The sequence below is a fragment of the Saccoglossus kowalevskii genome, unplaced genomic scaffold (assembly GCF_978046115.1).
Source record: "Saccoglossus kowalevskii unplaced genomic scaffold, keSacKowa6.1 SCAFFOLD_264, whole genome shotgun sequence".
NCBI classification, from domain to species: Eukaryota; Metazoa; Hemichordata; class Enteropneusta; family Harrimaniidae; genus Saccoglossus; species Saccoglossus kowalevskii.
The window spans coordinates 47,062-63,787 of record NW_028188719.1 but is presented as its reverse complement, the minus strand read 5'-3'; the positions used below and the strand labels follow the sequence as shown (position 1 = coordinate 63,787).

Below are 16,726 nucleotides of genomic sequence, written 5' to 3'. Positions count from 1 at the left end.
ATTAAATTTCAACTGACACACGATGAGGTTTCCTGGCTGTAACACTAATACACATCAAAATATTCAAATGATTCAGGGATATATCCTTACCTTAATGACAAAAACTCCACAAGAGACACTTGCACTGCGTGGTCAATTGTTGATACTTTGTAATTTCCATCTTCTTCTTTGTTAACTGCAAATTTACTAAAAAAAAGTGAAATATTTCAATCAAAAACTGTTAGAAGAGTAAAAGAACAGTGGAGGACAAATTTTTAGCTTTCAGAAGTGACAGTATCCAATCACCATAAACTAAGGTGTTTTCATTGCCATAGTCCTGTTCAAATTATGTTAACCAGTAAGTAGCAGATGAATTTACTAATATGATTGCTGTAAAACAGACACAAAGTAGTAAGTGTATTTGCAGAAGTGAAAAGTTGCTACTTCAGCATTCATTAAAACCATGTACATGTTGATGCCATGCATGTACTAAACAATTTTGAATGGACGGATGAAAACAAAATATTGACCAGCCACGATGTGCATCACCCCCCCCCCCTTAAAAGGTAAAAGTTTGACTGAAATAAGTCCACACATGCCAAAAATGTGGTTCCAGCCATGAAAAATAGTTTGATTTTTAGATGCAAATTAACAACCAAAACTAATGACAGTCCATCTTTGACCACATCTTTATATGTACAATCATGTATGTCATGTACTATCCATGTACAAAAAATGAATTGAATTTCTTTAGGCCTGTTCCAGATGTGTGTCCTGAATACCATCCATCAAAATAAAAGTGGCCACCAGTTGGCTGTATTAGCTCAACAATGGCAGCAAACTTTGACAAAATAAAAATTACAACTCGGCAATACAATGCAATTGTTATTACTGGTAACAGAAAAATGATCATAGACATCCGTGACACTGAAAAACTTCAGCACTGGTAAAATTTGAATGATGTTGGCCAAACTGCATCCAAAAACTGGCTCCCCAACATACTTGTACACATGTGTGCATAGATGGCCAGGACCTTAAGATTTTCCAAAGCTCATACAGGAATGGAAAAATTTAACTTACACATACATGTACCAAAATTGTACACACAGACCCAAGGCTTGAACATCCAATTTTAAGACCAAAAAATTACCTTATCAAGCCCTACAGACCAGAAACAGATTAGTACCAACAGTTGACTTATGGAAAACAATACATGTACATAATATAGACTAATACTCACTTCCAGTTCTGCTGAATTTGATTCATTTTCTCTTTGCTTTCCCCCAAAGAATTGAGATATAATATTTTGCGCTCCATTTGATTTACTTCCTGTCAAAACAATCATTAAAAAAAAGTGTTTTTATATCAGAAGCTTTATCATTAGAAGTATGTGTGTTTCATTTATTCTATTATTCAAAACAACAGAATATATGAATAAGTATATCTATACAGGCAAGTCACATTCAAGAGTTCAACAGATAAACAAAATCTGTGTCAGATGCGTATAAGATATTAAAACAGAAAATGTGCCCCAATTAAAACAAGTCATAGTTGTATTTTGGTGAATTGACATTTGAGGACTAAAAATTATCTTTTGTCTGTCATTTATTGTGGCATTCAAAAAGACTCAAGAGCACAAAATTTCCATTCGGTCAACAGTCAAAAGTAATCAACATGTATACGCATTCACTGTGACACAAAATCGGGACAGGAACATTGAATGTTGGAATTGTTCACATGATGAAAAAAAAATGACATAGTTATGAGGAACAAGTCATTGAAAATTCACAGTCCCCATTAAATTTTTGAAAGTTCTCTTTATGCTCGTCATATTAAAGTGAAGGTGTTGGTTGTTGCGAGCGTGTCCTTGAAACTTGAGTCCCAAGTGGCAAATACAACAGATAGTTTATTTACATCAAATTCGAACATGTGTTGCGTGACAACCCCTCTGGTTTAAGATATAGCAGAGAAAAACAAAGATCACAAGTGAAAGTAAAACAAATTGAAGTGCACTCTGTTATTGCACTTGCTAAAATTGTTTAAAGTATGTTTAAGAAAATGCATGTCTGAAGATAGGAATGAGGCACTACAATTACAAATTTTGAAATACAACTCTGGACGGACAGACAAACGTACGAACGCACAGACAGTTGGATGCACTGACGAACGGAGGACATATCCTAACATGTATGATCTATGTAAACAAATTTGAATAAAAACTGAGAAAGCATGTCCAAAATATGACATTTTCAAAAAACAAGATGACTGCCAGTTGGCCATTTTGAATTGAAACTCATTGACTCGCTCAAACTGAGTCTACCATACACATAAGTCGTGATGTTGGCATCTTGGAATAATTAGTTCTATTTTGCTATAAATAAGTGGGCATATATTTATGATGTTACTACATACTAAGAACAACATTGTCTTTATTATGACAGGAAATTATACTCATGATATTGCATGTACCATGGGGGATGTGTGGATAAATTCCTACACCATAGAAGCATGTATGCATGTGCATATATCCAATACGATGCATGATGAAAGCTCAAGACCTCACTGAATATAAGCCTCTAAGATTGTGCACTGTTGTCCCAGTTCAAGAAAAAGCTGAATATAAAAACAGTCTGAGTGCATATAAGCAGTATAAACTACCAGTTGTAGTTGTCCTGTGCAGATGAATAGAAATGTTGTAATATCTGTAAGGTAATTTTAGTTTCCAGTGCACAGCAACAGAAATATTTTTCCTAGTTACAGCTACCTGAATTCCTGTATACTGTAACCTGTGCAGTGAGTACTGCCAATATTTAATAATTGCATGTTGCAAAAAACTGTCTATCAAAAAATATATAATGCAAATAGTTATTTTTGCAGTAATAGTTGCCAACAGAACTAAAGTGCATAACAAGAAATGAATGAAACAATTTTTGCACAAAATACCATTTTTCAAACATAAGTGTTCACAAAATCAGAAGGATGTACCAAAAGATAGACAGGTAGAGGTGCTTTGCACGACATAGCCTCCTATCCGTGTTCTACAAATTCAGTAGACAAGTAGGCAAAGATACTGAGAAAACTGCAAAGTGACAGCAAGATTTAATGAGAAAATTGAAATCAGTGCTTTGTTATCTGTATTACTGAATGAAAGATTATTATATAAATTTGTATATACATGAGAATGACTAAGAAAAATTCTTAAATATTTACCACAAGAGTTCAGTGTCCATCTTGTATAATACCACAAATATTTTGTCCACCTTCATACATAGTTCCCATTATCAAGTCATGCTTGGAAAAATCAATCTGTAAGTGTAAATGAAAGTAGACAAGTCATTGTCAATGACACGTCCCCGTTCCGTTCATATTTGAGTGACATATACATTCAAAGCAGATCATGACCGAAATGCACCTGCATATGTACAACACATTGTACTAAATCTGAACAAAATCCATCCATGCATGACTGAGATCCGATTCCGGAATTGTGAAAATACGTGATTTTGATGCATTTTCGGCCTTAAAATAGCCATCATTCAGCTATTGTTAAGCGGATCATGAAACAAATGCACATACATATTTGTGACATGATGTACCATGTGTGTGTGAAGTTTGAACTTGATCAATCCAGACATGTCTTGGATACGGATCCAGAACTGAATTTATTAAAACAAAATGGCCACCAGTCGGCCATTTCGAACTTGATCCGAAAAAAAAAAGACGTGCATCAAGGTCCTATTATGTTTAATGTATGTACCAAATTTGAACAAAATCCGTCCATGCATAACTGAGATCCGGGTTCGGAATGGTGAAAATGTGCGATTTCAATGCATTTTCGACCTTAAAGAGGCCGCCATTTGGCTATCGTTAATGAAATCATGAAACAAATGCACATACATATTTGTGACATGATGTACCTTGTGTGTGTGAAGTTTGAACTTGATCAATCCAGACATGTCTCGGATACGGATCCAGAACTGAATTCTTTAAAACAAAATGGCCGCCAGTCGGCCATTTCGAACTTGATCCGAAAAAAAAATAACGTGCATCAAGGTCCTATTATGTTTAATGTATGTACCAAATTTGACTGAAATCTGTCCATGCATAACTGAGATCCGGGTCCGGAATGGTGAAAATGTGCGATTTTGATGCATTTTCAGCCTTATTCGGCTATCGTTAATCGGATCATGAAAAAAATGCATGTGCATATGTCCCATATAATGTGTGATGTATGAGTGAAGTTTGAACTTAATCGGTCCATGCACGTTCGCACACACGGACGCACGCACGGACGCACACAGGGCAAAACATAAGTCCCCGTTTTCGGACTACGTCCGAACGGGGACTAAAAGCAAAAATGAGTGAAGAGTATGCAACTTTGATAATAAAAATAAAAATAAGATCTTTTATACATATGCAGAATAGGCACATGTGAAATTTCTATTTACTCGACATGTATACTGCTAAGAATGAAAACATACATGAACTAGTTTAGACAAAGTTTTATAAAATAAAGGTCACAAAAACTTTTAAAGCTTGATAATCTTACCTTCTTTGGATAAGTGGTTTCACCCCTCAGACAAATGGATGACATTAAATTATGGTCAAAAAATTTGATTCTCTGAGAAAAAAAATATCAAGAATATAGTTATCAAATTGACTTGAACATCATAGCTTTAATGATGCTCAGTTTAAATCACAAAGTTTAACTTAATTTAGAGCTATTAGTGATATAGAATAACAAATATTTCACAACTTGTAGTCTTCAGCTGGAAAAGTGGTAACAAAATTTACCACATACATGTGGAGCCTGGACATGTATAGGATATAAAACTAAACATGAAATTATGAATAAGAACTCAAATGAAAACAAATGGTGTTCAAAATAAAGTTTGAACTCCTCTGCCATCTAATAATTCTTTTAAGAGTGAGGTTATCTTCAGTTGTCCAGAAGAGAAATTGTTGAGCTATGCATAGCAATAATGTACATTAATGTACAAGAGAAGCTTTAACAAACAAACCAATGCCATTAATCCTGAAATTTAGTTTTTCAGATTTTAAATTTGCCAAGACACCTATAGGTTGAACACATCTTTCTGAAAAAAAACCTATATAGTATAATGTCCCCTATTGTATTAACAATTTAAACAAGATTTAATTTAGCTTTTATAATATTATCATTTCTATTTTTTAATTATATTATCTAGCACATGATAACTGTACAGCATGCTATAGTGTACACAAATTATTTCTTATCTAATTACAATGATGTACATGTGACACAGACTCAGTGAAGTAATTAATATAACTTTAAGTTACCTCTCTTTTTTGAGTGGCAGGATAGACAGCAGAATTGACAATATCATCAGAAAGTTCATTCCCATTCTTGAGATTCCTAAAACTGGATTCTAGTATCAAATACGGTTCTATCTTACATACAGTTGAATCTGCTGTTTTCTCAGTAGGTGCTGAAAAAATACCAGGTATAATGAAAGTAATAAAGATTCGGAAATGTACTGATCTGTGACAGTGTGTGCAAACACAGACGCTGTTCATGAAGAATAACGTAATGTAATAGTTTCATAGTTGGATTTTATTTCCCCTTTATAAAAAACAAGCCATGCATGGCACAGTCCCAGTTAGTTATCAAACTTAAGATGTATAATTTTGTTTATAGTAATATAGTTGGAACATAAACATGTCAGAGATATGGATCCAGAAGCTGATGCTTAATTATGATTTTTTTAACACTGAAATGATTGACATTCAGCCACCTTGTTTCTAATCGTCAATCCATCCATAAATTCTTGATTTTCCAGTATTATAACTCTCACATACCTTCAGGAGTCTTGATATCAATCAGCACTGATTCTTCATCATCTGAAACCTCTGAAATAAACACACATATTGATGAAGCATACAATAGTAATGAGAAATTAATTTTTTTTTTGATGTAAGAACATCCATTTTTGTTTAGGCATAAATGTGATTTACGATTTTTAGAATAACATTTAAAAATTTCAAAACTGCAGTTGAAAACCATTTTGCCAACCACAGGAACTGTGGCTTTGGCATAAATACAATTTCGAAATGACTTCATCCAATCAGGAATTACTTTCACGAATATAGGGCGGTAAAAAAGAACATACCATCACCACATTCATTGAAAATATTCTGGCATATATGTACGTTAAAGTAAATCCATACTTACCATTCAAGTCAATCTCTATGTCATCAAGTGATTTGTTCTTGTACTTTTCCACAGATCCTCTTTCACAAGCAAGTAGAATTCTGCTGACTTTAGCGATCTGCAGGGTGTCTTGTGGGATCCTATAAAACTTCCTATGAACTCTGATGTAATGACCCAAAAAAACAGCCAAAATTTCCTGTCCATTGTCTTTCAAGTTGAAAAGTTGAGACATAGTTGCAATTTGTTTTCTCAAGATTGGTTGAGTTGAAACATTCAGGGCAAGTCAAACCACATTTCTGTGCATATTTGTTCAAGCACATGGTAGCACGTATTGGATTCTCAAGCATAGTGAAGAACCAGATGTAGCTCATGTGTTGAGTTTTAAATCCAGAAGTGCTGAAAGAAAATTGCTGTGGCAAAAGCTAACAAAGGAAATCATGCAAATAATGTTGAAGTACTCAAGGCAGGAAAGGGTTTTCTAATTCCCTTTAAAAAACCATCATATCAGATAGGTGCAACTAAATATGTTCCCTGTCCAGCCTGTTTGGGATATTTCATCCGAACTGAATTATGGAAACATCACAAATCATGTACAGCCATATTCTGAGTCAGTATTGTTTGTAAAAACATTCGTTAATGGAGCAGCGTTCAAGTGACGATCAGTAACAATCTCAGCTAACGGGCTACTAATTTTATCGGATGATGTGTGGTCTGACGATATGTCACACTGTGGTACTTGACACTGGATTGACGGAGTGGTGATTCCATCTGGTGTTGTGTGGTTGGTATTACATCACATCCTGGTACTTGAGACTTGGCTAACTGACAACTGATTCCATCTGGTGAAATGCAGTCTGGTAATATGTCAGAACCAGGTACCTGAGACTTGGCTAACTGACAACTGATTCCATCCGGTGACAACTGATTCCATCTGGTGATGTGTGGTCTGATAATATGTCACACCCTGGTACATGAGACTTGGCTAACTGACAACTGATTCCATCTGGTGATGTGTGGTCTGGTAATATGTCACACCCTGGTACTTGAGACTTGGCTAACTGACAACTGATTCCGTCCTGTGATGTGTGGTCTGGTAATATGTCACACCTTGGTACTTGAGGCTTGGTTAACTGACAACTGATTCCATCCGGTGATGTGTGGTCTGGTAATATGTCACACCCTGGTACTTGAGACTTGGCTAACTGACAACTGATTCCGTCCTGTGATGTGCAGTCTGGTAATATGTCACACCTTGGTATTTGAGGCTTGGCTACCTGACAACTGATTTCATCCGTTAATGTGCGGTCTGGTAATATGTCACACCCTGGTTCATGAGACTTGGCTAACTGACAACTGATTCCATCCGGTGATGTGCGGTCTGGTATTGTGTCAGACCCAAGTACCTGAGACTTGGCTACCTGACAACTGATTCCATCCGGTGATGTGTGGTCTGGTAATATGTCAAACCATGGTACTTGAGACTTGGCTAACTGACAACTGATTCCGTCCTGTGATGTGCAGTCTGGTAATATGTCACACTCTGGAACTTGAGACTTGGCTAACTGACAACTAATTCCATCTAGTGACGTGTGGTCTGGTAATATGTCGCACCCTGGTACTTGAGACTTGGCTAACTGACAACTGATTTCATCAGATGATGTGCATTCTGGTAATACGTGACACCCTGGTACATCCTGGTATGACATAGCAGATCCTTGTGTTTGTTGCAAGTTTAATATCTACAAAAGCAATACAAATAGAAGAAGACAAAGATTTTAGAGCAATAAATATTTATATTTAATCTCACTCAACAGCATACAAGAAAATCAAGTCATTGGAAATAGCACAGCTATTTCACGTTACTTTTTCAACATAATGTTTTAAATACCATTATATGTGAAAAATGCATATACCATGTAGTAAACAAAATCTGTTCATGTATGAGCGAGATTCAGTTCCATATATATGGAAATGTACAACATTAAGTTTGATGCTTATGTGATGTTTGAAGCATGTTCAAGCATGTCAGTGATCTGGTAAAGAATTCATAAAAAATGGCTACCAGTCAACAATTTTGTACCAAAGCAAGTCATTTCATGATATGACAAGAGTCATTCTTATTTTAACAGTAAACATAACTGAAATTAGTCAGCCACTTTGAATCAGAGCATGAAAGAAATGACATAGGAATAGTAGTTTGATTGCCATCAATCAATATATGTCAGAGGCATACTTTATAACAGCATTCCACCATTCTGAATCAGATCCATCCTGGTCAATTAATGTCAGATACAGCTCTGAAACCACATTCATTACAACAAAATGCCAACCCCCCCCCCACCCCACATTCATAACTAACAACAAAATGACCACCAGTCAGCCATTTTGAATCCAGTCTGAGAAACAAAATTACTTGCAAACGTTCAATGTACATGTATGTATTAAGTTCACACAAGATCTATCCATACATGACCAAGGTCTGGAATCGGAATGGCATTGTTCTCCCCAAAAAAGGTGACAGGCATAATGCAAAAATTTTTCTTGTTTTGAATACTTAACCAGCTGCGAAAATTTACTAATGGACACGTGGGATAAAATTAGGTCAGCTTTTCTATAACATATTTCAAAAGCTCTACAAGCCCTACTACCGGTACATTGTTTACAAGTCATTGAAAATGACACAGTCCCCATTAAATTTTTGAAAGTTCTTTTTGTGCTCATCATATTAAAGCAGAGGGGTTGTCGCGAGCGTGTCCTTGAAACTTGAGTTCCAAGTGGCGTATACAACAGATTGTCTATTTACCGTACTCGACCACGTTAGCGTCCATGCCCGGGCAAGCGCCCACCCCCCACTTTTGCGCAATTTTTATATTTGGGGTCACATTCGGCAAAGCGCCCACCCCCCTTCAAAATGCAACTAATTTAAAACTTGGTCTTGCGTAACGAATCTTGGTAAGCGTTTTTATATGATACAGCGTGGACATCGACCGCTGTGAGCATGTTGTGAATGCGTAGAACACTGTAACCGTGCGTAAACTACGCTTCGACAATGACCTGTTATTAATTAATACAAGTAAAATGCAATACATATTTCATGCCATATTCAGTCTAATTCTCAAAAATGGCTAGTTACTAGTTTTTTGGAAAAACCATGTCGTTTATTCGCTGAAATCAATTCCAACAGATCGTACTTCAACATCGATTATTCACTTCCGCATTGCGTTACCGGAAAGTCTTTGGGAATTTCCGAAGAATTGCGTCAGTACAACACAGCATTCTGATTAGTTAATAACCAACTTTGACCCATTAGGTCAAACAACGCTGCTGTAGGTCAAATCTGCAATTGCATCATGGCGGAAAGTGATTTTCATCGAGAGTTTGCGTACGATCCAACAACTTCGTCAGTGGAAATAATATGACAATTTTGACTTCGACTGTGTTCCAAAAGACTCAAATGTTTTTAATTCCGTAAATTATGGTGGTACGTAATTAATATTGTAATAAAATGTGCATATTTTTTGTGATCATTTCTGTTTCTTCATTGTGAAAATCAATGACGACGCAAATTAATTTAGTAATTTGATTTTCCCTCAAAGACGTAATCTGTCACTTGATGAATCAAAATTTTCATTTGCACTCTTTTTCGAGGGGGGTGCTCGGGTAAGCACCCACCCCTACAAAATCGTGATTTTCTGAGTTGAGGCCTCTGGGCGCTAACCCGGTCGAGTACGGTACATCAAAACACGTGTTCTGTGTAGTAGTAATATGGCCAAAAATAAAAACAGCCATTATTCGGCCATCTTTGATCTGATTATGAAACACACTGATATGTATGATGTATGTGCCAAATATGAATGAAAATAGTACATAAATTGTGGAAATATTAATAGTAGTAAGGCCAAAAAGTCAGATGGCTGTCAATCAGATTTTGAAACAAATTGTCATGGACATGCATCCTAACATGTATAAAGTACATGTATGTGCCAAATTTGAATGAAAACTGACAGAGCACGTCCAAGATACCGCATAAAAAAAAGAAAAGAAGATACCGACCATCTTTGATCCAATTACGAAAAAAATCGGCATGGACATGTAACCTAACATGTATAATCTATGTACCAAGTTTGAATGGCAACTGACAAAGCATGTCCAAAATACAACATTTTCAAAAAACAAGATGGCTGCCAGTTGGCCATTTTGAATCGAATCGCTAAACCACTGCATGTGCGTATCTCCCACATAAGGCACAAGGCACATGCAAAGAATGAACGGAATCGGTCTACAGGATTCTGAAATATGACTCAGAACAGACTGACGCACGGACGGACGAACGGACAGACTCAGGAACTCACAGACGGTCGGGGACATGTATCCTAACATGTATGATCTATGTACTAAATTTGAATGAAAACTGACAAAGCATGTCAAAAATACAACATTTTCAAAAAACAAGATGGCTGCCAGTCGGCCATTTTGAATCGAATCACTAAACCACTGCATGTGCATATGTGCCACATAAAGTACTAGGCACATGCAAAGAATGAACGGAATCGGTCCAAGGGATTCTGAGATACGACTCTGGACGAACGCACGGACTTCGTTCGAACGGGGACTAAAATACACTCCAAATTACAGCATGTTGTAAATTAAAAAAAAAACTGAAATGTTTGTCCCATTACCATCTCTGGGGAGAATTTTGCCATTCATGACCTAATACTCCCTTTCTGAATACAACTTCTCAACTTTGTGATCTTAGAAAGACGATTTAACAACTCCTGTGTCTTATCAGTAACATTCACTTCAGTCTTGTATATTGACATAGTTTCTAGCTTGCAATCATGATATCCCAATTCCAAACTGGGCTGTTGTTGTAACCCAATAATCATTTGTCTTGAAAAAACCAGTTTAGCTTTGCTGATGACATTAGATACTAGCAGGATCTTTTGAATATTTGGGGCAATACGCAGTTTTCTGAATGAGAGCCGATTTCTATCTGAAGCAATTTTTTCAACTGATATACTGATTATCCTTTGTGCATCAGTTGTATCCATGTTTCTTTTTGAATACTGTAAAGGGATTAAAGGTACATGCTCAGTGAATGGTGGCCCAAAAAACTTGTTTGCTAAAAATATGTTAAAGATTGGGGGGGTCTCTCTCATGGGTAAACGGGCATTAACAAATGACTTCTCTGGCCAATGAAAACTCATATTTGGATCAAATGTAGCTAATTAATTAATTAATGTTTCAAATCGTATGGCACATTGTTCATTCATAAATGCAACTTGAACTGTGACCTCTTGTTATATGATTTGAATACTCAGATCTTTGTTATGATTTTAGCAAATTAAATGTAATATTTTATATCATGGAAATTGAAGTCAGCTTATTGAAACACGACTCGAATGACAGAATCATGTTCAGTTGTATTATCCACAGCCATTTGCCAGTGTACCACACCCACATGCTCAACTATTTTTAGCACTGAAGTAGGGAAATTCATGAATTTTACGGGTTTGCTATTGGATTTTTTTTTTCAACACTTCAAGGTGATAAATGCATAGTTGAAATGAACCAATACATTGATTTTAATGACTGTTTCACCTTGAGACAACTTAAATTTTTTTTTGGTTTAGCAATGAAAAATCAGAAAATATATATAATAAATAGTACCTCAATAATTATGGTTCTCAGTCGTCACATTGTTGTACATTATTCCCAGGAATTTTAGTCCAGGTTTGTCCTGTTTTAGCTGATCTTGCTGAATGATAGATATCGGTTTTGACTGTCCAAAACTCAGTATGGGCAAACTAATAGCGAACAACATTCCAAACAATAGGCATTTTCAAACCATTAAAAATATTTTTCTGGATATATCTACTGACATACTGCCATACCATACACATGCAAAATTAACAAATACATGTAGCGAGTGCAAGGTCAGGATGTATTTTAGAAAATTAGAAATATTTCACTCAGTCCATATTCTTTTTCATAGGGAAAACAGGAATAATTATACAAATCTTGAACACAAGTCAACGATCAGAAGAAAAAAATATCACACCAATGGACTTTGCAAACCAGACAATCCTACTGTACTTGTGTTTGTGGTAGTACATGTGCAAGTGTATGTGCAATTTCGAATGGAATCAGTTAAAGGAATGATGTGAACAAATATTACCCATTTCAGACTTTCACCAACTTCTCAACTGGAAATTGTATATAAATATATTTATAAGGCATATGCTGTTATAACATTATTATGAAAATAAGCATTATCTTACCTTATGCTCCCATGGTAATTTGACTGGTCCATAATCATATAATATTTCCTCATTGACGTGAATGTCTTTTACAGCAAATAGTGCCAGGTATGGCTGTCCTTTGAATTCAAGTGTTTTCATTCTTGCATTTGGAGATTTTCTTTCATGGTTTACTAGCCGCCCATATTTAGGTCCATTGCCAGGTTCATTAGTAGAATCGATACTGCAACATTGGCAAAATATAGCTTTTGAAAAATATATAGCAAGGTAGATTTTTTTTATGGACTAAGAGTTAAAAGATTATTTTTACTGTCACAATCATTCATTTGATATAGACTTAAGAATGACCAGCAATCCCAAGTTATTGATAATAGTAAATTGCATACAGTCATATATGGTCATCCACTACATTAAAAGAAATAAATGAAGAAATATTCTTTGTGGCTAACATGGCAAAGTTGTTAAAGCTTTACTATTACATAAAATAAGAATTTGATATTTGTTACAAATATTGGTAGATGGGGTTACTGGCCTTATTTGTTCATGTAATTTATTGGTGATAGTAGGTATGAATTAAAAAAACACCACATGTGTTGTGTTTGAGTTTGAATAATTTCTGTGGCTGTGGTACAGGGTCACATAGTAGTCACAACACAGACATGTACACAGTACTATGGGATAGGCTAATATTAAATGCAGTTTAAATGAGTTTCATATGAAAAGATTGTAAAGATGTGGACACTAACCAATATGTCTTATCCTTGAATTTAAAAAAAGTAACGGAATACACTGCCATCAGAAGACTTCACGAATCTCTCCCTCCGACCCACTAATAAGTTCACCATCGTATTGCAATAAGAAATTTCTTTTATTGAATTGCTTTCCAGCAAAAACACCTCTACCTGGAATAAAATAAACCATAAATGATAAACTAGTCATTACACTTGTGACTTGGATATATTTCGAAATACAAGTTAACATGAAGCAGTGATGAAGCCGTTCAGTTATTTAGGACATTGAGCAGCGTGGTAAACGGCAAACAGTCAGATTAAATATATTCTCATCTGAGGGACATCAAAGAATCGTACAACGAACAGCTGAAATACTTGCTGATTATCGCTAAAAACTATAAACAAACGTCTTTTTCAATATACTGAGATCTGAATGCACAAATCTAACGCAGACTGAAGTAAATTTCGATTCCACTGCCATGGTTCGAACGGCACAGGGTCTTCGAAAAACGTGCTGTCAGTCTTTGGTTTAGAATATAATGTGTTGTCAACTGACAGGAAATTGATTGCATATTATTAATCAAGCCGAACTGAGCACAAAAAATTTGTTAATTCTTTACATTATTACCTTCCTGAATAACTCCATTCACAGCATATCAAAAAATCACAGCCGATCAGAACAAAACTGCCATTTTTTATTGGGACCCCCTAAGCTATTAAGACCAAAGACTCCCTAAGTTTTATTATAGAATTTTGTATTTGGAAACTGGTGTAATATCAGTGTTCTTACGGCTAATCTCATTTTTGTGTCTAAACAATAAATCACAGTTATTTTTTTTTTACCATGCACTTTCATTGCCGCCAGATATTAATGCGTACTGCCGAAATACAAAAACAAAACAACGAGAACGCGTACAAAATAAAAAAAATAATTAGATAAAAAAAATATTGTCACTCAGTTTGAAATTATTTTACAGTAAGTGCATTCTACTATAAAAGTGTTCTGTTTAGATTACTAGTATTCGGTATGGTAACACCTACGCGCTTGGTCCCAGCATTTAGCACATTGTCGCTGAAGACAGACAACAAATAGAAACAGTAAAGTGAACAGTGGAACGTCATACCTTTCCATAGCACAATCGTCTCATAAAATCCTGGCTGGTCAGTTTGTTTGGCTATATAATATTCTGCCACTTTTATTTGATCTTCTTTAGAAGAGAGCAGTCGATGTGACCGTCGTGTGCTTCGAGTGCCCGCCATGCTTAACTTGTTGGCCTTTTCTCCATGCCCATATTATGCGCACGTCCACGCGAGTAGTAACATTTCTTCGCTTTCACATACGTTTTCCATTTTACATTGAAAGACAAGTACTGGAACCATGTGTTCCCCAATATTCTCGCTTTCGCGGTCTGAGCACCATTTTACCCGCAAAAAAATAATTCCTCGAAAAACATTAAAGTCCTCGCTTGCACAATTCTTTGCGTTTAACGTGAGTGCTACGTCTTACAGCCGAATTCATGAAAGTTGGACGCACGACATACTTTTGTAACATGTTTACTAAAAAACGCGTTCAGACAGCGAAGTATGGTAATACAATACCATGATGCCAATGTACTCATTAGAAATACTTCATTCACAAAAAAAGATTTTAGTTTTGACAGGTAAATGAACAAACGTCCAGTCCTTGTGGAAGGCGAAATAAGATATCGCATTTTTAATAACTGACTAAATGGAGTAGCTCCAAATTACTTATGGCCAGAAAATGTCCCTAGGAGGGTCTGACCCAGTTTTCAAGAACGTTTCTTTCCTGTGTATTATCGAAACTAATTTAAAATACATGATTCATACTCATTTTGCTATATGATCTGAGGACTGTTTTGGAACCTGTCTCCGAGGACGTTTTATTTTTTGTGTATTATAAAAACCGTATACAAATATATTGCAAGTGTATGTTTCTTACTTATTTTGCTATATGATCTGAGGACTGTTTCTAGAACCTGTCTCCGAGGACGTTTCTTTTCTATGTATTATCAAAACCCTATACAAATTAATTGCAAGTGTATGGTTCATACTTATTTTGCTATATGATCTGAGGACTGTTTCTAGAACCTGTCTCCGAGGACGTTTCTTTTCTGCGTATTATAAAAACCGTATACAAATTCATTGCAAGTGTATGATTCATACTTGTTTTGCTATATGATCTGAGGACTGTTTCTAGAACCTGTCTCCGAGGACGTTTCTTTTCTATATGTTATAAAAACCGTCTACAAATTAATTGCAAGTGTATGATTCATACTTATTTTGCTATATGATCTGAGGACTGTTTCTAGAACCTGTCTCCGAGGACGTTTCTTTTCTGTGTATTATAAAAACCGTATACAAATTAATTGCAAGTGTATGATTCATACTTATTTTGCTATATGATCCGAGGACTGTTTCCAGAACCTGTCTCCGAGGACGTTTCTTTTCTATGTATTATAAAAACCGTATACAAATTAATTGCAAGTGTATGATTCATACTTATTTTGCTATATGATCTGAGGACTGTTTCTAGAACCTGTCTCCGAGGACGTTTCTTTTCTGTGTATTATAAAAACCGTATACCAATTAATTGCAAGTGTATGATTCATACTTATTTTGCTATATGATCCGAGGACTGTTTCTAGAACCTGTCTCCGAGGACGTTTCTTTTCTATGTATTATAAAAACCGTGTACAAATTCATTGCAAGTGTATGATTCATACTTATTTTGCTATATGATCTGAGGACTGTTTCTAGAACCTGTCTCCGAGGACGTTTCTTTTCTGTGTATTATAAAAACCGTATACAAATTAATTGCAAGTGTATGATTCATACTTATTTTGCTATATGATCCGAGGACTGTTTCTAGAACCTGTCTCCGAGGACGTTTCTTTTCTATGTATTATAAAAACCGTATACAAATTAATTGCAAGTGTATGATTCATACTTATTTTGCTATATGATCCGAGGACTGTTTCTAGAACCTGTCTCCGAGGACGTTTCTTTTCTATGTATTATAAAAACCGTGTACAAATTCATTGCAAGTGTATGATTCATACTTATTTTGCTATATGATCCGAGGACTGTTTCTAGAACCTGTCTCCGAGGACGTTTCTTTTCTATGTATTATAAAAACCGTGTACAAATTCATTGCAAGTGTATGATTCATACTTATTTTGCTATATTATCTGAGGACTGTTCTAGAACCTGTCTCCGAGGACGTTTCTTTTCTATGTATTATAAAAACCATCTACAAATTAATTGCAAGTGTATGATTCATACTTATTTTGCTATATGATCTGAGGACTGTTTTTTAGAACCTGTCTCCGAGGACGTTTCTTTTTTGTGTATTATCAAAACCGTTTATGAACTAATTGCAAGTGTATGATTCATACATATTTTGCTATATGACCTGATTTAGGTTGAGAATTACTTGCCAAGTAACTGAAAAAAACGTACTCAAATAGTATAGAGTATCCGTGTTAGATATTTCTAAATGTATGCTCATTAAAACTTGTGCATTGGTACTCTTGTTTATACCTCTG

The 16,726-nt window shown here is 35.5% G+C and overlaps 2 protein-coding genes across 2 annotated transcripts; both read right to left on the bottom strand.

Annotated features, from left to right (window-relative positions):
• Positions 1-71: 71 nt before the first annotated feature.
• LOC146725368 (uncharacterized) lies at positions 72-7,497 on the bottom strand. Its single transcript, XM_085496381.1, has 7 exons — positions 6,191-7,497; positions 5,818-5,868; positions 5,299-5,447; positions 4,529-4,600; positions 3,190-3,285; positions 1,220-1,308; positions 72-186 (listed from the first exon to the last, which is right to left on the bottom strand). Exons 1-5 carry the CDS (start codon positions 6,399-6,401, stop codon positions 3,199-3,201), a joined length of 570 nt encoding a protein of 189 aa, XP_085352507.1. The 5' UTR covers positions 6,402-7,497; the 3' UTR covers positions 72-186; positions 1,220-1,308; positions 3,190-3,198.
• On the bottom strand, positions 6,674-13,876 carry LOC144361542 (uncharacterized). Its single transcript, XM_085496384.1, has 5 exons — positions 13,789-13,876; positions 13,176-13,331; positions 12,451-12,652; positions 7,521-7,908; positions 6,674-6,732 (listed from the first exon to the last, which is right to left on the bottom strand). Exons 2-5 carry the CDS (start codon positions 13,223-13,225, stop codon positions 6,674-6,676), a joined length of 699 nt encoding a protein of 232 aa, XP_085352510.1. The 5' UTR covers positions 13,226-13,331; positions 13,789-13,876.
• Between the last annotated feature and the right edge of the window lie 2,850 nt (positions 13,877-16,726).

What these genes read in the sequence shown, in the direction of transcription:
- LOC146725368 (XM_085496381.1), bottom strand. Translation starts at nt 6,401, where the DNA reads ATGTCTCAACTTTTCAACTTGAAAGACAATGGACAGGAAATTTTGGCT. An exon ending in CATAGAGATTGACTTGAATG is followed by an intron (nt 5,869 to 6,190) that starts GTAAGTATGGAT and finishes TGTTTATTTCAG; the next exon opens with AGGTTTCAGATGATGAAGAA. An exon ending in AAACCACTTATCCAAAGAAG is followed by an intron (nt 3,286 to 4,528) that starts GTAAGATTATCA and finishes TTACACTTACAG; the next exon opens with ATTGATTTTTCCAAGCATGA.
- LOC144361542 (XM_085496384.1), bottom strand. Translation starts at nt 13,225, where the DNA reads ATGGCAGTGTATTCCGTTACTTTTTTTAAATTCAAGGATAAGACATAT. An exon ending in TTCAAGGATAAGACATATTG is followed by an intron (nt 12,653 to 13,175) that starts GTTAGTGTCCAC and finishes CCAATGTTGCAG; the next exon opens with TATCGATTCTACTAATGAAC. An exon ending in ATCACCGGATGGAATCAGTT is followed by an intron (nt 6,733 to 7,520) that starts GTCAGTTAGCCA and finishes TCCATAATTCAG; the next exon opens with TTCGGATGAAATATCCCAAA.